Consider the following 18,821-nt stretch of genomic DNA (forward strand, 5'->3'; position numbering starts at 1 on the left):
TAAATGAGCTATGAAGAATGTTCATGTTTTGTCTTTCCGTTAACAGGGAAAACCTCATGGAGGATATTCACAATAAGTTGCTGGACATTAGAAATCCTAACCAAGCAATTGGATTCTTGCTTCGGGAAATGGATTATGAAACTTCTCTGGACATGGACAACACCATAAACCCTGGTATTTTGATTCTTTGTACAGCAACTGATCACACTTTTTTCTTACTTGCCTGATAGTCACTCATGTGACACTGTAGGCTCTGAGTAGTGCGGCCAGGTTTACTTTAGCCTGTTACTGTGCTGAAGGAGTTGGAGACGGATTAAAGATCTGTTTATTTTCTGTTTCACTTTAAGTTGGACGGCCGGAGATACCTTTGTTGGTGTCATTGGGCGATGGGCATTTGGTCACCTTCCTGCTATGGCTCTCTTTTGTTGAGTTGCAGTTAGCATGTGGGGGAAAGTTATCCAACCAATGAGCTCCTTCTTCTTTCTGAGCGGGTGCACAGTTTAATACCCCCTTTTTCATTACAGCTCAGCCACTGAATGTGCGTATGAATCTGTCCAATCTCTATGGAAGTGCCACAGCTGCCAGCGTGTTGTGTCAAGCAGTGAGCAGGATCTCCACGACCCGCTTCCTGATTTGCCGGGACTTGCTAATCCTGCAGCATCTTCTGCTGAGAATGGGAGACCTGGTAGGTATAATCGGTAGCCCTTCACAAAAGGAGAGAGAAGTGCTTGCTGTAAGGATTTTCGTATTACACTGGTTTTTCTGTTCTTAGGCCTTTGGGGGAGTAGGGCAGCTCCTCCAGTCTCAGCAAGAACTGATACCTCGCACATCTCAAATGCTCTCATCCTACTACGTGATCCGGTGGGGGAGTCAGTGCTTTGCTTCTGCGGTCCCTGTTGATGTTCTGTAAGTTCCTAACCTCCCTCAGTCCGTACTGCTGACACATGGTGCTGGAACGGTTTTGATCCCAAATGCTCTTCTCTGTCCTGTCCTTGTGGTAGCTCTGATTCCCAAGTCCAGGGACACGGCAAAAATGGTTAAAATGAACTTGCGTTCAGTCTCTGAGAAAGCAGACGTTACATTCCCCAATGACATTATCCAGGTAACATCTAGAGAAGGTCCATAGTATGCATTGGCTCTCGTTAATACATTTTAACAGAAATACACCCTGGCAGGGCTCTCTGAGAATCAAAACGTCTGTACCTTCACTCAACTGCTAGGGTGGCATTCTGGCACAAAGGACACCCACTTATGTTGTGTATTAATAATTGTGAGATACCAGTACCCATTTTAACCCTAGTTTTTCTAGACCGAATAATTAAATGGATATGAGCACTATAATGTCTCTTTTGCACTACATGTGAAGCATAAAGCTTCCTTCAGCGATACAATATCATTTAGCGTAACCCCACTTGGCTGCTCTAGGCTTTTCGGAAGATACTCTTGTTGTTGGTTGGCACCTGTCTAAATCCTGAAGTGTTTTCATGTTCCTTGCAGAGAGTCCAATCTGCAGCATTTATCGTTCTTGGAGCTGTCTGACTCCCCTGCATTTACACCAGGACACAAATCGGGTATAAATCTATTTCTTAATCCCTTTGGCTGCGCAGAAAGGGTGCAGGATATTTGCTGTGCGAATCAGCAGCTAGAAGTTGTCGCCCTGCGTTGTATGCCACGCAGCATATCCTAACACGTTTGTTTGTTGGCTTGTTGCTTGCAGTGTCCGGTCCCCAGACAGTGGTGGAATTATTCTTTCAGGATGTAGCGAGGAAACTCTTATCTCACACCTTCTCACGGTCCGGTTCCACACAGACGCACAGCCCTCTGAACTGGACCCAGCTGATCACCGATATTACCAGTTATCTCCTGCATCATCTGTATCCTTTAACATTTACACTGAGCAATATTCATTTAAAGCCTCCTAACTCCCTTGAGTTTTTATTTATTGCTATTGCCAGTACCAATCTCCTACTGGGAAAAATATGGCCATTAACATCTCGAGGGGTCCGAGAGCCAATAGGAAGCTGCAACGTTATAGCTTGCAGCTTCCTATTGGTCTATGCTGGCAGCTATGTTGCTTTTTCCACAAGCAGCCACCAATGCTACAAAACAGCGAGGTTCAGGCGCGGAAGGCCCTCCGGGTCAAAATATATATTTTTTTACTAGTGGGTTTGGTGCTTTAATGTAAAGTGCAAGATTCCGTTGAATAAAGTGCTTTCTTAAAAATATTTCAACCCCTTATGCGTCATTCCTTAACTTTATTTGTTAACGAACAGCTGGCCTAGTAATCCCAGCTTCCTGTTCCCAGAGTGCTTGATGAGAAGCTTCCAGTACACCCAGCTGCAGGTAACAGGCAGTATGTGATTGGACCGCATAAAGGGTGGTATGAAAATAATGTTTTTGTGATACATTGGTGAGCTTTTTTTTATTTATTTTTTAAGGAATATGTGCGTCTGCTCCAGCCATGGTGTCAAGTCAACGTGGGATCGGCCCACTTTATGATGGGTCAGTGTTACCTGGTCACAGGAGAAGGACACAAGGTGAGATTTGTATTTTCAATAAATATAAAGCAACTGCACGAGAATATTTCCGGGTTAAATTGGCCACAAGCGTTGGAACACATGGAACACATTTTTGTTTGTTGGTAATAAATGCAGCAGTTACCTTTTTTTTAAGGAATGTAATTATCTAAGCTTCTGATCGATCAGCAAAGATCCGACTTCCCGGGGCACCCAATATGGCCGCCTATTTCTAAACAGGAAGTCCGGTGCTTTCCTAAATGACTGCTATAGCAACCCAAGGAAGCTTTAAGTGGACATTTTTTTGTTTAAAAAAAAAAAATTGCAGTAAGTTTTATCTAATACTACGTGACTGATTTACTATTAAAACACAAAAACACATAGGATTTTGAAGGTACAGGCCCTTTAAAGTAAAAGCTGTATTCTTTGGGAAATAAGTTTTTTTCCTCTACAGTAAATTAAAAAAATATATATATATATATATATATCACGTGTGAGCACATTCAAATATCTCGGGCAGGTCTGCAGCCCTGTCTTTCCCCATTATCTCTCAGCAAACAGCGCTTCCACTGCAGTCAGGGATTCTGGGTAATGACATGCAAATGAGCACACAGTGTCACTCTTATCCATTGTAACATGGACATGTTCCCTATAAGCTTACACCTTCCGCATTACACAGCCTGGATTACAGAAGTGCAGAGCCAGTAACCCTGCTCACCGACAGCTGTTTTGACCTTTTGGGGTCTCCTCATGGCAAGGTTGGTTGCTGGCTCTCCAAAGTGACGTTTGTAAGTCGCTATAACCAGACATGAAAAAAGTTATGGTGGGTAAAAAGTGTCAAAAATCCTTCACCCTACACTGTACAGTAAATAAAAATACCATTTGGGGGGGGGGGGAGGCTTTTTCCTCTTCGCACATCCCAGTCGCCAGTAAAAGGAAAGCATGTTGGTTGAATTGTACAAATAAACTGATATCTACACTCTTGGCAAACTAGATGTACGCCCCCCCCCCCCCCCCATGTGAGCCTAACGTGACAGGATTTAGGCTTGGCTTAGTTCTGGTCCGCTTCCCTGCAGGCCCTGGAGTGCTTCTGCCAGGCTGCGTCCGAAGTGACACGGGAGGAGTTTTTGAACAGATTAATCCGCGGGGAAGATGGAGAACTCACGTCGACTCCTCGTCTTCGATATTATACCAGAGTAAGATGCCGCTCATATTTACAATATAGGGGGGGGGGTGTGTGGATTACTGGTTTCCGTGAGACTGACATACAGCGATAAGTAATTACAGTGGTCACCCTCTTACCTCCATATGTTTGATTTTGTTGGGTGGCGAGGAAACACAATGTACTATAATACAGGAGAAAAGCGGCATTGCCATAAATACCTCCAGCTCCTGTACTTTACCCAGAGATTATGGGAAGCTTTGTAGTATTTAGCGTTCAGAATTGTATTCCCTAATGGGCCACATGTCATTGGCACCATATTTAGAATGACAGAATCCTTCTACACAGCTGTTGGTGCAAAGTGTTTGTTCTGAACGGTATTAATGAATGTTTCCGCCCTCGTAGACTCCTTTTTTTTATTTATTTATTATTAAATTGCTATTCAAAAGTTCTGAAATTTATAAGAGTCCAACATGTTGGCAGAGTGTAGCCCGATCAGGTAAGTGCTTTACTCTTAGTTTAAGTGGCCTTATGGTGTTCTGTCCTTGGGGGGTGTATGCACATTTCTGGGTTGTAACACAAAAGTAATCCATTATTCCCAATGTTCTGTACAATATAATGTGTTCTTGTCATGCTATGTACCACACTGTATGTGCAGTTTTTCTGACTCGTACATAAAGCTTGGCCCCCTGCAGACACACTTACCAGAACTCCCTCCTACTGTCGCTGTACGTTCTTCCTACCTACCAATTGGATTGTAAGCAGGGATTCCTTTTCCTAGTGTCACTTTTATGTCTGAAGCACTTCTTCCCATTATGTGTTAATTATATTATTTGTTATTTATATGATTGTCACGTGTATTACTGCTGTGAAGCGCTGTGTACATTAATGGTGCCATGTAAATAAAGACACATACATACCATATGTTTGCGTCGTCTCTAGGTTTTGTGTTTGCTGGAAGATGTGGGACTGCCAGAACTGGTGATCCAATTGGCTACATTGGCAATAGCAGAAGCTGCTGATGACTGCAGAAGTCAGGTAGGAGGCGATGCTAATTTCGCTGCTCTCTGATTTGAGCGTTTAACAGAATGAATTAAATAGTATGCTTTCTTTAGGCTGCTTTGAGGACCCGCATTTTCAAACATCATTTGGATCTGGGGAACAATAGCCAAGCTTATGACGCACTGACCCAGATACCAGATTCTAGCAGGTAACCATCGATATGTTCAAGAAATATTCACATGATGGCCTTTTTGTAGCCAGAGTTTTTACTATGTAAGTTAAGTGTTTGGGTGGAAAATTAAAATCTTACATTTGCTGTGATACAATAGAGCAGCGCTTCTCAACTACAGTCCTTAAGCCCCTCCCAACAGGTCAGGTTTCCAGGATATCCCTGCTTCAGCACAGGTGGCTCAATCAGTGGCTCAGTGCACCAGCTATGCTAAAGCAGGGATATCCTGAAAACCTGTCCTGTTTGGGGGGGGGGGAGGGAGGGACGGAGTTGAGCATGCGTGCAATAGAGCAGTAATCTTTCCTCATCAGGCTAGTAATTTGGGCTTTATTGCTTTAGTTTAGTTTTATAGTGGTTAAAGCAGCGCTCCTGGTAACACTTTTTTCAAAAAAATTTAATTCGATTTGAAGCAGGGGGTCTCTAGAGCTGAACCCCGTTCATTTCAGCTCTGGGGACCCCTGCTTCCCGAGATACTTGCCTCAGAAGGGTGCTCTGGCTGGGCTAGCTTGGGCTAACATAATGGCGGTTTAAATGTCCTGTAGGCCGATAGGAAGCCGTGACGTCGTCCCTTACGATTTTTTTATTATTATTGGCCCACATGACGCGGGACAATTAAACGGAGCCGAGATACCGGCAGCACCTACTGAGTTAAATATCTCAAAGCAGGGGATCCCCCGAGCTGAAATCGACGCGGTTCAACTCTGGAGACCTCCCGCTTCAAACCAGATAAAATAAAGTTATACTGCGTTACATAGAAAGTAGTATTGGATTGTTGCACGGTTTTACTGAGGTTAGCATAGTATTGGAGCTGCTAATTCTACGTGAAGGTGCACTTTACATGGTGAGGTCCAATATATTTTGCGGTGATATTTTGTTTGGGACTGTCTTCATTTTGAGAGTAAAGTTTCCCAGTAGGATATCTTACGTATTTTTTTTCCCGTCTCGCAGGCAGCTGGACTGCTTGCGGCAGCTAGTCGTGGTCCTGTGTGAGCGCTCCCAGCTGCAGGAACTCGTGGAATTTCCATACGTGAACCTGCATAATGAGGTAACCACTGATGTGCAAGAACTAGGTACCGGTCCCTTCACCCACAGCGGTGGTGCTCAACTCCAGTCCGCAAGACCCCCCCACCCCCGCAACAGGTCAGGATATCCCAGCTTCAGCACAGGTGACTCAATCAGTGCCTCAGTTGAAGACTGGGCCACTGGTTGGGCCACCTGTGCTGAAGCTGGGACTGATTGGGCAACCTGTGCTGAAGCTGGTATATTCTGAAAACCTGCCCTATTGGGGGGTTTTGAGGACTGGAGTTGAGCCCCCCCCCGGCCTACAAGCCCTGTGAGGACAGGAAGAAGACCTAACCTTTGTCCCCATGTCCCAGGTTGTAGGTATCCTTGAATCCCGCGCACGTGCGGTTGACCTCATGACTCACAACTACTACGAGCTCTTGTACGCGTTCCATATTTATCGACACAACTATCGGAAGGGTAAGTGCCACTTTCTTCTTTTAGTGTGTGTGTGTGTGTGTGTGTGTGTGTGTGTGTGTGTGTGTGTGTGTGTGTGTGTGTGTGTGTGTGTGTGTGTGTGTGTGTGTGTGTGTGTGTGTGTGTGTGTGTGTGTGTGACTGTTCCATTGTCTTGCCCTCAGCTGGCACAGTGATGTTTGAATATGGGAGGCGCCTTGGCAGGGAAGTCCGGACTCTCGGAGGACTTCAGAAACAAATGAACTCCTACCTGGCGTGCCTGAATTGCTTGCGTCTGATCCGTCCTGATTACGCGTGGATCGTGCAGCCTGCGTCCGGGACTGTGGTACAAAGTGCATGCTTTCTCTTCATTTGTTGTGCAGTTAGCGGGTGTGGGGTTGCACGGCAATACCGTGACGGGGGCAGTGAGACTAATTTGTGTTCTCGGGTGATGGGGAATACCGTATGTTTCTTGTGATCCATGTTGATTAACTTCATTACAGCTACACTTCAACAGGACACCATCGCAATAAAGCTATCCTGCATAACAATAGGGGTTTCTTCTGGGTGCACTGGGCCCTGATTGCTCTATTTATTCTATTTCTATATGAAATGTAGGCATGGCTTTTTTTCATGTCACTAGTTATTCGAGAACAGGGGCGGTCAACTCCAGGCCTCAAGGTCCACCAACAGGCCCAGGTATTTGGGATATCCTGGCTTGGGCTACCTGTGCTGAAGCTGTGGGACTGATTGGAAACGTGTGCTGAAGCAGGGATGCCCTGAAAACTTTACCTGTTGGTGGACCTTCAGAACTGGTGTTACGTGACACCCCCCCCCCCTCCCCCCTGTTCTAGAACCACATTGCACCCCAAATCCCAACAGCTGTTAAGCAGTTGAAGGTTTAAGGCTATATATTACTATATACCAGTTATAATCGGTGCAGCAGAAAAATTGGAACATTCCTCCCCCCCCCCCCCCACTACAGTTCCAGAAGTCATTTGATTCACCAGGTAACAAACAGGCGGAAGAACGTGCGTTACTTGGCACTATAACCGTTGTATTTATATCTCCCCACATTTTTGCCAACTTGTATCTCTTAGAGTCCTATTACGGGCTGAATCTGTAATCCCTCAGCCACATCACCTTACACGGAATAATATACTGAGGTTGTCAAGGCAACCCTGGCTGGACCAGTGTGGTCTCGACATCCATCATACATATAGGGCCCTGACATATGTCCATATATGGTTAAATGGTGGTGTATACATGATACCCAAAGATAAAGCAGTGCATGTAATTATTAGGGAATGTGTTCTTCGCTGAGTGCTGCTTTTTCCATATCATTTAATTGTGTTTCTTTTTAAGTATGAACGCCCGGGGGCATCCCCCAAAAGAAACCATGACGGTGAATCTCCAGCTACTCCCAGTAAGTCTGTGCTCAGGTGGTTGGGAGACGAGTTCTTGGTGTGAGGCGTTGTCTCTGCCTATTGAGTTCTTGGTGTGTGTTAAGCAAAGCTTCACGTTAGGTGTGTAAGTTCCCGTTGTGTTCTTCCTCACACAGGAAGCGGTCAGATTGAGATTCTGGAGTTGCAGGATATAGAAAAGGAGTATGTCCTGTGTCGGACGCGCCTGACTCTAGCACAGCGTGATCCGAGTACATCGGCCATTGCAGGTAATGGGAGAGCTCCGGGAGCTGGTAAAAATGGCTGAATTAATGGCACTTAACGCCCGCGTACCAGAATAGAAATGTGAGTCATTTAGAGCGTAACTGTTATTTCAGTAATATAAAATAATGTTTCTAATAATGAATACGACGCAACAATTAAATAAAGGGAACGTCAGCTAATTCGGGTTTAGCATAAATCCTAATTAAGTCATTTCATTAGTGGCAGGCTGCCTGAACTGTTTGCCTGCTGACTGAGCCAAACGGTTACATACTGGGACGAGTGGTTACCTATAGGTATAGTTGTTTAATGTAACCCCAGCAGGATAGTACATTAGAATGGCCACAGCTAAATTCTTGTGGATGCTTGGTAGCTATCGTAGGATGTTGGCAAGAAGGTGTAATCCTGTGCCATCTGGGAAACAACTATCACATAGAAATCTGATTGTATTTGCCGCATCGCTTAGGCCCTCCTAAGCTAGCTGTGTTTGAAGGTACAATCAGATTTCTATATGATAGTTGTTTCTCAGGTGGCACAGGATTACACCTTCTTGCCAACATCCTACGATGGCTACCAAGCATCCACAAGAATTTAGCTGTGCCCATTCTAATGTACTATCCTGCTGGGGTTACATTAAACAACGGTTCCCCTCCCTTCCCGGCTCTTGGGAGGTTACATAGGTGTCTATGTTATTGGCTACTCGGGATGCGTTACCTTGGCGGGGGTGCTGGGCCGGGCGTGTATGCAGATGGAAATGATAGGCGCCAGGAACTTTATAGTTCTGAAATCAGGCATCATTTATTATCTGTACATGTACAATAACTTCCCCAGATACATAAATGTGTTCCTAAGGAGGTGCTTTTCCTGTAACTGGGGTTTGTGTCTCACTGTTACATTCTTGTGTGACTCCCTTTGTGTCCATGCATCTCCTACATACCTCCAGGGTCCCAGCTTGGGTTTCCCTTTCTCCCTGTCTCTGGGGGATTGTCATCCCTGCACTCTGTCCTTTGTACCTCACCTGCAGCACTCTGATGCTGAGCTGGCAGGGGGTCTCTCTTTAACCATTGACTACACCTCCATCCCCTCGGGATCCTTGGCCAGGTACTGTATAGTGGGCGTCTTATAAATGTAAGTGAGTTCCAGGGCTACGGTTGGGGTAACCCCATAGGGACAAGGGCTTCCCCTATGGAATCTTGTAATCTTCAATTCTATCATGGCCATGGACCTTACTTGGTGAGGCAATTCCCTGACTACAAAACAACAAATGGGGACATATTTATTTACATGTCTATCCCTTTACCGGGAGCCTATTTATATTAACTCTGAGGCTCCTCCAACCATCACTCCTCCCTGGAACCTGAGTTCCAGAATGTTCTATTTATATATCAGCCTGATGTCACTATCTCTAGACAGAAAGGGGCAGGGCTTAACTTCTGCTGAGTCACCTATCACCATGTGATAAGGAAAGGGGCGTTACTCTGTGAGAGCCCACACTGTTAACCCTTTAAGGCCGTAGTAATCCCAAAGGGGGTTATACAACTATACCAATAAGTAACCACTCTTCACTGTGGGTAACAGTTTGGGTTACTCAGCCGGCAGGCAAACAGTTAAGGTAGCCTGACACTAATGAAATTACTTCTACTAAACCCTAATTAGCCGACATTACTGCCGCATTGCCTTTTATTTAATGGTTGTGTCATATTCATTATTACATAGTTACATAGTAGATGAGGTTGAAAAAAGACATATGTCCATCAAGATCAACCCATGCTAAATTTAGACGACAGATTTATCCTATATCTATACTTATTGATCCAGAGGAAGGCAAACAAAAAACCCCAGTGTCATCATTGGATGATATATCTCATAAGGGGAAAAATTCCTTCCCGACTCCAAGAATTGGCAATCATATTACTTCCTGGATCAACATCCTTCCCATGTATACTTATTTGGTATATCCCTGTATACCTTGCCTTTCTAAAAAGACGTCCAACCTTTTTTTTTTTAACAAAGCCACTGTAACTGCGCTTACTGTAAAGAAAGGGAGCACAAATTTGTTTTTCCCTGCGCCGCACCCCCCCCTGCCAGCAATTCCCCTCTCTCCACGCACCCCCCTCTTACCTCGGCATCATGTTGCCATGGCAACATTATCTCGCATGACCTTGCGGCGTCATTTGACGACGTGTATAAGAAGCCGCCGGAGCCAAGGTAAGTGAGGTTTACAGAGGCCTTCGCTGCTTCCCCGGCACTTCATTTAGGTGCCTTTGGGAAGTGCGCGCCCCCCCCCCCCCTGCAGTCAGTCTTGCGCCCCCCAGTTTGCGCACCGCTGGTAAAGAAACCTTTCCTTTGTTGCTGGTGAAATCGCCCTGAGAAACATTTTATATTATTGAAATAAAAGTTAAGATCTAAGTGATTCGCATGTTTTTTTTTTTTTTTAATCTGGTTCAAGGGAGTTAAAGTGCCATTAATAGGGACTTGTTTCTTTCCAAGTGTTCATGTCTATTTGTCCTATCCCTTTAGTGCACTAACCTCCTTATTACGCTCTATTTGCCCGAAGCTGAGCAAAGGCCCTCCTGTATCTGAATTCTATTAACAGTTAACACGTTCCACCTATAAACGGGTTCAAATACTATTTGAGATCCTGCTTTTCGCTGAATTTAACCCAAACATTTTAATATGTAGGTGAACAGAAAATTGGGACAAATTTATAAATAGGTGAAATAAAACCTATGTATTCTATGTCCTTGAACTGAACTGAATGGGATTGGGAAGAGAAAAGTCCCTTTGAGATGCACTCAGCCTCCACTGAGTAACAATAATAAATTGTACTAAATGGCCCAAGTATTTATTTCTGAGATTTAACACTGGTCTTTCTGTGGCATTTAAATCCATCCTCTTCCACGCAGGGAGTTACACTGCTGAGGACATTGTTGCTCTCCTGGTGCAGGCCGGGCTCTTCGATAAAGCCATCTACCTTTGTCAAACCTTCAAACGCCCTCTCACGCCAATCTTTGAGGGTCTTGCTTTCAAGTAAGTGCAGTAGGAAATTCAGATTTGACACCCACCCACACACCCACCCACCCCCTGTACATAGCCTGTAGTTACTGTTCTGAAGACAACGGGTACACGTAGATGGGTCAAGTTCAGGCAAAAGTGGGTATTTGAATAATGTCAACATGAGTATCCATGTACAGTTCGTCTCGGCAGCCCTACATTGAAGTAATAAAGGACTTGTCCATAGTGCAGGATAAGGCGCGAGCGAAACAAACACTGAGACGCCAATGCATATGCGCGTAGTGTGCTAGCACGTGCACATGCGCTGCAGGGATAGCGGCGCTTTGCAATACAAACAAGTTTGTATTTCCAGTGCGACAACGGGTCACAGGAGCGCGGAAGCCAGCGCGTTCTGCAATGGACGCGGCCTAACAATCTGCAGCACAGATACTCATTTAGGAATGTGCAATAAAATGCTTACAGGATAAAACTTTACCAGTGGCATGCAGCATGGCGCGGGTATATAGCAGTACTTTACCAGTGGCATGCAGCATGGCGCGGGTATATAGCAGGACTTTACCAGTGGCATGCAGCATGGCGCGGGTATATAGCAGGACTTTACCAGTGGCATGCAGCATGGCGCGGGTATATAGCAGTACTTTACCAGTGGCATGCAGCATGGCGCGGATATATAGCAGTACTTTACCAGTGGCATGCAGCATGGCGCGGGTATATAGCAGTACTTTACCAGTGGCATGCAGCATCGCGCGGGTATATAGCAGGACTTTACCAGTGGCATGCAGCATGGCGTGGGTATATAGCAGTACTTTACCAGTGGCATGCAGCATGGCGCGGGTATATAGCAGTACTTTACCAGTGGCATGCAGCATGGCGCGGGTATATAGCAGTACTTTACCAGTGGCATGCAGCATGGCGTTGGTATATAGCAGTACTTTACCAGTGGCATGCAGCATGGCGCGGGTATATAGTAGTACTTTACCTGGTGGCTTTACCTTCGGTACTCCTGGTGCTGACCCAAGTGGCGTCCTGCACATCAGCTGCTCCAATTCTTAGGCTACGCTTAGTGATGGTGACATCAGGCTACGGTCGCTGGAAAAATCAAATTGAGATGACTTCCAGTGATTGCGACCAAGCCGTCGCCGACAGCGGCAATGGATTTGTTTTGACGTCGCAGGCACTATAAGCGCAGCCTTATGCTCGATGAAGCTAAATCGCTGCACCCGATGCGCACACGCGATGTCTGCTCTGTTTATTCACATTCTTACAGACCTCCTTAAAGTACAGAGATAGGATGCACACAACGTTTCTGGTAAGAAGTGCCTGAAATGGGTTTTTGTAGTAGGGGTGACACCAAGCCTCTGATTGCACTCGGATATAACGTGAGGAGCTCCTGTCGTAGCGTGAGCAGCAACTTACATCTTTGAATTCCAGGTGCATCAAGTTGCAGCTCGGTGGAGAAGCCGCACAGGCAGAAGCTTGGGACTGGTTGGCAGCAAACCAGCTTTCTTCTGTTGTTACCACCAAGGAGTCGAGGTATTTTCTTTTTCCTCTGGATTAGGGGGGGGGGGGGGTCCAATTCCAGTCCTCAAGGGCCGCTAACAAGTCAGGTTTTCAGGATATCCCTGCTTCAGCACAGGTGGCGAAATCAGTGGCTCCGTCAACGACTGCTTTAGATAGTCCCTCCATGTTAAACTCTTGTAGGAGTGAGGGAAACGTCCCATGTAAAGTAATTCTTCTGTCCACTGCAGTCATCTGTTTACAGGACCTGTAACGTGTGAATTCATACAATGTGGGTCTCCCCAGCATGGGTCAGCGATGCTCCGTTACTATACCACATATACTTGCCAGATGAAGTCCCTGTCTCTCTGCAAAGGCATGCAGGACATGCAATGGTTTGGTTGTAGGTTATGAAGCACAAGGAATAGGTCATTTATGGAGTCCACTAAAACGTTGATGTTTAATCCGCTACGCTGACTTCAGAAAGATTTGTTACAGTGGAAGGGCTTTGCTCTTCTGGAATACCTTTAGAATAGACGGACTTCTTTTTATTTTGACGAGCTTTCTGGTGGTAAATTTCTCCCTTGCTTGGGTCTGCTTTGCTTTGTGGACCTTGAATGTTGCTGTCCAGGTGCTGAAAACCAGATACAAGAAACAGTGGAAACAACGACATTGATTCTGCAACCCAGGGTTGGCCTTCTCCAGTCCTCGAGCCAGGTATTGGATTTCCCTGCTTCAGCACAGGTGGCTCAACCAATGGCTCAGTCGGGATAAATGTGCTGAAGCAGGGATATCCCCAATACCTGGCCTGTTGGTGGCCTTTGTCTGGAGTTGGCCGCCCTGCCATAACAACACTACTCTTATCACTGTACCGATGTGTAAACACACAATGCTTATGTTCACGTTTTAACCACAACACACTATGGCTTACATGCCAACTGCTTTCATATCTGGTTTAGGTGATACACCTAACGAGTGTTGGCTGATACTGTATCTCTTCCTCCAGTGCAACAGATGAAGCCTGGCGGCTGATGACTACCTACTTGGATAAATATAAATCACAAAACAATCTCTACCATTGCTGTGTCATCAATAAAATGCTGTCTCATGGAGTTCCTTTGCCCAGCTGGTTAATAAACAGCTACAAGGTAAAAACCTTCACCGCCGTTATTTTCAGCACCTTTTTAAAGCACCGAGCAGGGGCAGCGTTCACAGATTATGATGGTGTACACAGAGCTTTTAGAATTGGGGAGACTGAAGCTGGTTTTGGGGAAATGTGGAATAATGTGTAGATTTGCCCTCCCCCCCCCCCCCTGGGTTCCATGTTCTTCCTTTCGCTGTGTCCAAGTCAAGAGTCTCCCTTTCTATATGGAATAAAATCCATCCCTTTTGAGATTCTTTAGATAACCTGTTACAAATCCCCCCCCCCTAGTTGACCTTGGGGTGCTGCCTTCCTCCGCTCCGTGTCCCGGCCATGAATCCGCCCTACAAGTTTGTTTGGCTGTAGATGGTGTGTGGATTGGACACAATGGCCGCCTGTGTTTCCCTTTTGCAGGCTGTGGATGCACCGAAACTGCTGCGCCTCTACCTGAAGTACGACCTTCTGCAAGAGGCCGCAGAACTGGTGTTGGACTATGTTGATGCAATTCTGGGGAAAGGCCACCAGAATTTTGGAATTGAGGTACTTACGCCACCTCCCCTCCCCCGTTTGCTTTAGGAAGAAAGACAACCTAATGCTATTTTATCTTAAGGTGTGCTATTGATTGGCTGTGATATTGATTGGGTGTGGGCGTGATTGGGTGTGGGCGTAATTGAGTTATTGGGATTGATAGATTGTGTATTTTTTAACACCATGGCACGTTCACCTCATTTTTAGGTGTCTTCCCCCTCCTCCCCCCCCCCTTGTTCCTGCTAGGAACATGTAACTAGTTATTGGTACTTAGCTGCGCTGTCACTGCAGCAGTGAGCGCCCAAATCCCACATTGAAGTTTTGTTTCCTTGCAGTTTCCCCTCTCTGCCACGTCCCCGCCGGTCTGGCTCCCATACACTGCTATAGACAATCTCCTACAAGCGCTGGGAGAAAATACAAGCAACACGCACAACATGGATGTGAGTATCTCTGAGTCTGCTTCCCTTTCCTCGCCAGCTCTCTTCTAAACCAGACGCCTGTCTGAAATAGCAAGTGGTTTTGTGAATCTGGGCACTTTTTTTTTTTTTTGCTGAGATACAGACTGTTAAAGAAGCGGTTCAAGTCGTATTAGATCAGCGGTGGTGGGGGGAGGAGGGAAGGGGGCCGTGGGCGGTTGCAGGGGTTCCGCGCTCTTCCCCGAGGCATTTAAATGACATGCCGGGGGACCACGCGGGCCTCTGCAAACTCTACATACCGAGGTTTCACCGGCTTCAGGACGCGTGACCATGGCAACACGGCATCAAATGATGCTGTGGGGTCATGCGACGCCATGATAGCGTAACGTGATGTCAAATGACGCCGGACGAGGTAAGGCGGGGGTCGCAACATCGGAGGGGACCTGTCGGGGGGCACAGCAAAAAAAAAGTTTGCGCGCCCCTGTATTAGATAACAGTTTCTAATTTTTTTCTTTTACAATTATTCAACTCAATGCCATTTGTAGTGAGTATTAATATACTGAGCATCCTGTGATTTCTATAGCGGGTTTAGCCCACGTCCCCAGCTGTGCAAGATTTTACCAACACTTTCCTGTTTGATCATTTGTTAGCAATATTCCCAGCAGTTTGAGCTGCAAACTTTAACAATAGATAATGTTACCTTAGTAATGTAAAGATACATTGTAGCTGCTGAGTGACGCTAACTGAAGATTTGATTGAAAGTGAAAGGCGGCCATTTAGTAAACCCTGAGAAGCAGGATTTTGCTGATCGATCACAGGAGAACGAATCAAACGGCAGCCTAGGTAATTCGTTTTCAATAAAGGTAATCAACGGCTGCATATATTAAAGCAAATATATATATTATTTTTTTTTTTTTTAAGTGCCGTTTTGGCAGCCTCATTAAGGAAATGACTTGCATTCTAAGCGAAACAGTCTTGTGGACATGAACGTGCAAATCCTTACATTACACTTTTTCCTCTCATTCATAATGAAGGCAGACGTACGTGGGACATTTTTGTTACATTTGTTAGGTTAGATGCTAGCTGCTAATAAGATGTACGTACATAATATACACCTTCCCAATAATGGGATACAAGACGCCAGAGTGTTTATTCCATGGTGCATTTGACATTGTAAACCATGGTCGGTAGTAAATGATTCTCCACGTCGGTGAAGCATATTTTCAATATGCAGCAAAACGACTAATTGATTTCTCTGCTCAGCAGCCATGGGCGTAATGGGGAGAACCTCTCCCGGTAGTGTTACATTCAGTTGTAGATGAAACAAGAAAATTGTGTAACAAACAGAAATTACCAAACACAGTTTCTTTTGACTTGTTTTTTCATGCGACTGAATACAGCAGATGTAACCTTTCATCCAGATTTATTTGGTTAAGGAACCCTATAATTGTAATGTGAAATTCTGCGGAACCCCAACCCTCTCTAATAGCGCGTCTGAGATCAGATGCATTGTAAATTGCAGGGAACCCTTTAGGGATGCCATGGGGACCCAAGGATTCATAGGAGAACCCCTGTTGAAAAACACTGTTCTAAGGGATTTAACACTATTGCATAAGGCACTCGAGGTCAAAGGACTGAGTATGTAATCTGATGCCAATCCAAATCCTTAGTGCCACCTTGTATGTAAAAGTGGATAAGTGAGCAGATTATGAAAAGCGTGAATAAAGAAACAAATCTGAGGATTATCATAGAATAACAAATGAGTTTATTTTGCGTACATGTGCACACACAGAAGGAAGTTTCAAAATAAAACTTCCCCATCGAAATGTGGCCTACAAGACATATTTATACCAAAAATACTAAGCCCACGCCCCCTGTATGAGGTGGCGTGTACGTCATCATATAAGCGTATAAGATAAACAAAATATGAATATGAGAACATTGGGTTAATAACATAACTGTAAGATTCATACTAAAAATTAATTGTCAGCTAACCTTTCCTCTATAAACGTTGATTTCTGGGAAAGGGTGTATTTGACCACGAGACCCTCCCCCTGATTGTGAGATGTCTGTTATCTATGTTTTATTTTCATAACAGTGGCAGCATTTCTCCCATCTCCAAGGTGGTTAGCTGAAGAGCTTATTATCACTTAAAACTTAGGAGCAAGAAGAAAAAAGAAAAAAAAATGTCTTTCAAACTTCCCCAGCATTCATACAAACAGTAGACAAGATGGATGACAATATCAGGCACCTAAGATGGATGCTGACTAAAAATGGCTGTTCAGATCCTAGTGCTGTTTACGTCAGACCCCCCCCCCCCCCATAATGTACTTTTTTCTCAACTTTGTCAAGATATTTAGCCTGGGGTCAGTATAGATAATTGACCCGCACTCGCCAGATTTATCAAGAGGTAAAATTTAAAAAGAGAAAAGTTTATGGTTGAACTTTCATTTCACTTCCGTTTTACAGCTCAGGCAAAAGATTTCACTTTGGGAGGCCAAACAAAGACAAGATTATAGTGTTAGCTGAATTTCTGTTTAATAGATCCTGACATTTCCCGATCAATTTACAAGCCTTCCTTAACCACTTCAGTTCCAGAGCAAGCTGCTAAGCAATGTCTGCCTGCGGGGGGGGGGGGGGGTTCTCAACTTCAGTCCTTAAGACTCTTCCCCCCCCCGCCCTACCCAAACAGGTCAGGTTTTAAGGACATTCCAGCTTCAGCACAAGTGGCAGTCGAAGAGCCTACTTCAGCATAGTCTTCGACTGAGCCACCTGTGCTGAAGCAGGGATGTCCTTAAAACCTGACCTGTTAGGGGGGGTCTTACTGGCTTTCTCAGCATTCACTGCTTTGTGTGACTCCTACTTCAGGTTTTGAATAGAAGGGGTGTATTCTAAATGCCGGATTTTTCTTTTCCCACAGATTCTTGTCAAGCTGAATGAAAAGCTGGATGATTATTTTCAGAAGCTGGAGAGTTGCACCAGCCTCCTGTTAAATCGTCGGAGTTAGCATATCCGTCCCTCTACACAGGGAGCCTGGGTGAGGAAGCTTTCCAAAGCAAAATGGCAACTGCAGGAAGGCAGGATCTCAGCCATGTACGGAACTGTAATGACATTCAGATGCGATGGGAAGATTACAACTGCGGATCAATTGTTTTGTAAAAAAAAAATTTGTATGAAGTCCCCTCCACTTGTATGTTCATTTCTATTGTTAAGTATTTTTTTATTTTACCCAAAATTTCCAAAATTATGCTGTACTGGTCAAATAAATATTTATACTTTTTGAGAAGCTATCATCCATGTTAATGGCGGTGTAATCAGACTTTGTAAATTGTATTGGCCATTTCTCTGTGATTCAAAAAATACTTCTTTAAATATTTTTGCAAAATTGGTGCTTCTGTTTCTACTGGTATTTTATTGACTTGAATATTTGTAAAACAGATTATTTCTCAAGAATTAATTAAATCAAAACATTTATTAATGAAGACTCGACACCACTTCTATAATAAAAAAAACAGAAACCTCCCACACACTTCACGTCTGAGTGATTTGTCAAGCACAGGTGTGAAACGCGTGGCAGGTTTCTGGGGCTTTTTTGAAGACGTGTTGAGTATTCATTAATAAATGTTGTGATTTTTAATTAACCATGGTCCCTCAAATGTCCGGTGCAGTTCCTTTTGTGAATCTCCAATAAGCACGTACTAGTAACAGAGCTGGGATACAGAGGAATACTACGCAAAGGGGAACAGAAGCTTGGGTGCCCGGAACACAAGTTCAGAATAGGTAGTCGTCTGCTGATTTATATTCCTAGACACTGACTTACTTTGAGGCTTGGGTTTAAGAAGCTCTAGCCACGTTGGATACAAATTCCAATCGAAAGCTCTTAAAGGTCTAGAAGGCCTGATGTGCAAAATGTTTTGTTGAATCCGGTAGCACAGTGTTGGGTGGACTGTGTCCTGAGTTGGTAACCAACAAGATTTTCACAGCACTGTAATCCAATAAATATATATTCTTTTTGTACACTTTTTTTTAAAAAATATATCTCTATCGAGAGTTCAAATGGATCATCATATAACATAGGCAGGTGGGCCACACCTACACGTTTCATGCCGAGGCCTAAAGTTACCAGAAGGAATAATGCCACACGTGGAAGTAGGTTCGTGCTCATTTTTATTTAGTTGTAGATTGAGAACTTGT

At 44.7% G+C, this 18,821-nt stretch overlaps 1 protein-coding gene across 1 annotated transcript in view; it reads left to right on the forward strand.

Moving 5' to 3' along the window:
• Positions 1-18,014, forward strand: part of NUP160 (nucleoporin 160) — a 34,521-nt gene extending 16,507 nt beyond the window's left edge. The window contains exons 16-36 of the mRNA XM_075567413.1: positions 47-174; positions 525-685; positions 773-906; positions 1,498-1,571; positions 1,718-1,874; positions 2,274-2,343; positions 2,439-2,537; positions 3,593-3,712; positions 4,621-4,716; positions 4,794-4,888; positions 5,858-5,954; positions 6,286-6,391; positions 6,552-6,712; positions 7,732-7,792; positions 7,928-8,038; positions 10,937-11,060; positions 12,477-12,578; positions 13,549-13,690; positions 14,098-14,223; positions 14,547-14,651; positions 17,548-18,014. Of these exons, the coding sequence (XP_075423528.1) occupies positions 47-174; positions 525-685; positions 773-906; positions 1,498-1,571; positions 1,718-1,874; positions 2,274-2,343; positions 2,439-2,537; positions 3,593-3,712; positions 4,621-4,716; positions 4,794-4,888; positions 5,858-5,954; positions 6,286-6,391; positions 6,552-6,712; positions 7,732-7,792; positions 7,928-8,038; positions 10,937-11,060; positions 12,477-12,578; positions 13,549-13,690; positions 14,098-14,223; positions 14,547-14,651; positions 17,548-17,634 (2,356 nt within the window). The 3' untranslated portion in view covers positions 17,635-18,014. The remainder of the gene's footprint in view (positions 1-46; positions 175-524; positions 686-772; positions 907-1,497; positions 1,572-1,717; positions 1,875-2,273; positions 2,344-2,438; positions 2,538-3,592; positions 3,713-4,620; positions 4,717-4,793; positions 4,889-5,857; positions 5,955-6,285; positions 6,392-6,551; positions 6,713-7,731; positions 7,793-7,927; positions 8,039-10,936; positions 11,061-12,476; positions 12,579-13,548; positions 13,691-14,097; positions 14,224-14,546; positions 14,652-17,547) is intronic.
• Positions 18,015-18,821: the final 807 nt, after the last annotated feature.

This window comes from Ascaphus truei, chromosome 12 (assembly GCF_040206685.1).
Source record: "Ascaphus truei isolate aAscTru1 chromosome 12, aAscTru1.hap1, whole genome shotgun sequence".
In the NCBI taxonomy this organism is placed as follows: Eukaryota; Metazoa; Chordata; class Amphibia; order Anura; family Ascaphidae; genus Ascaphus; species Ascaphus truei.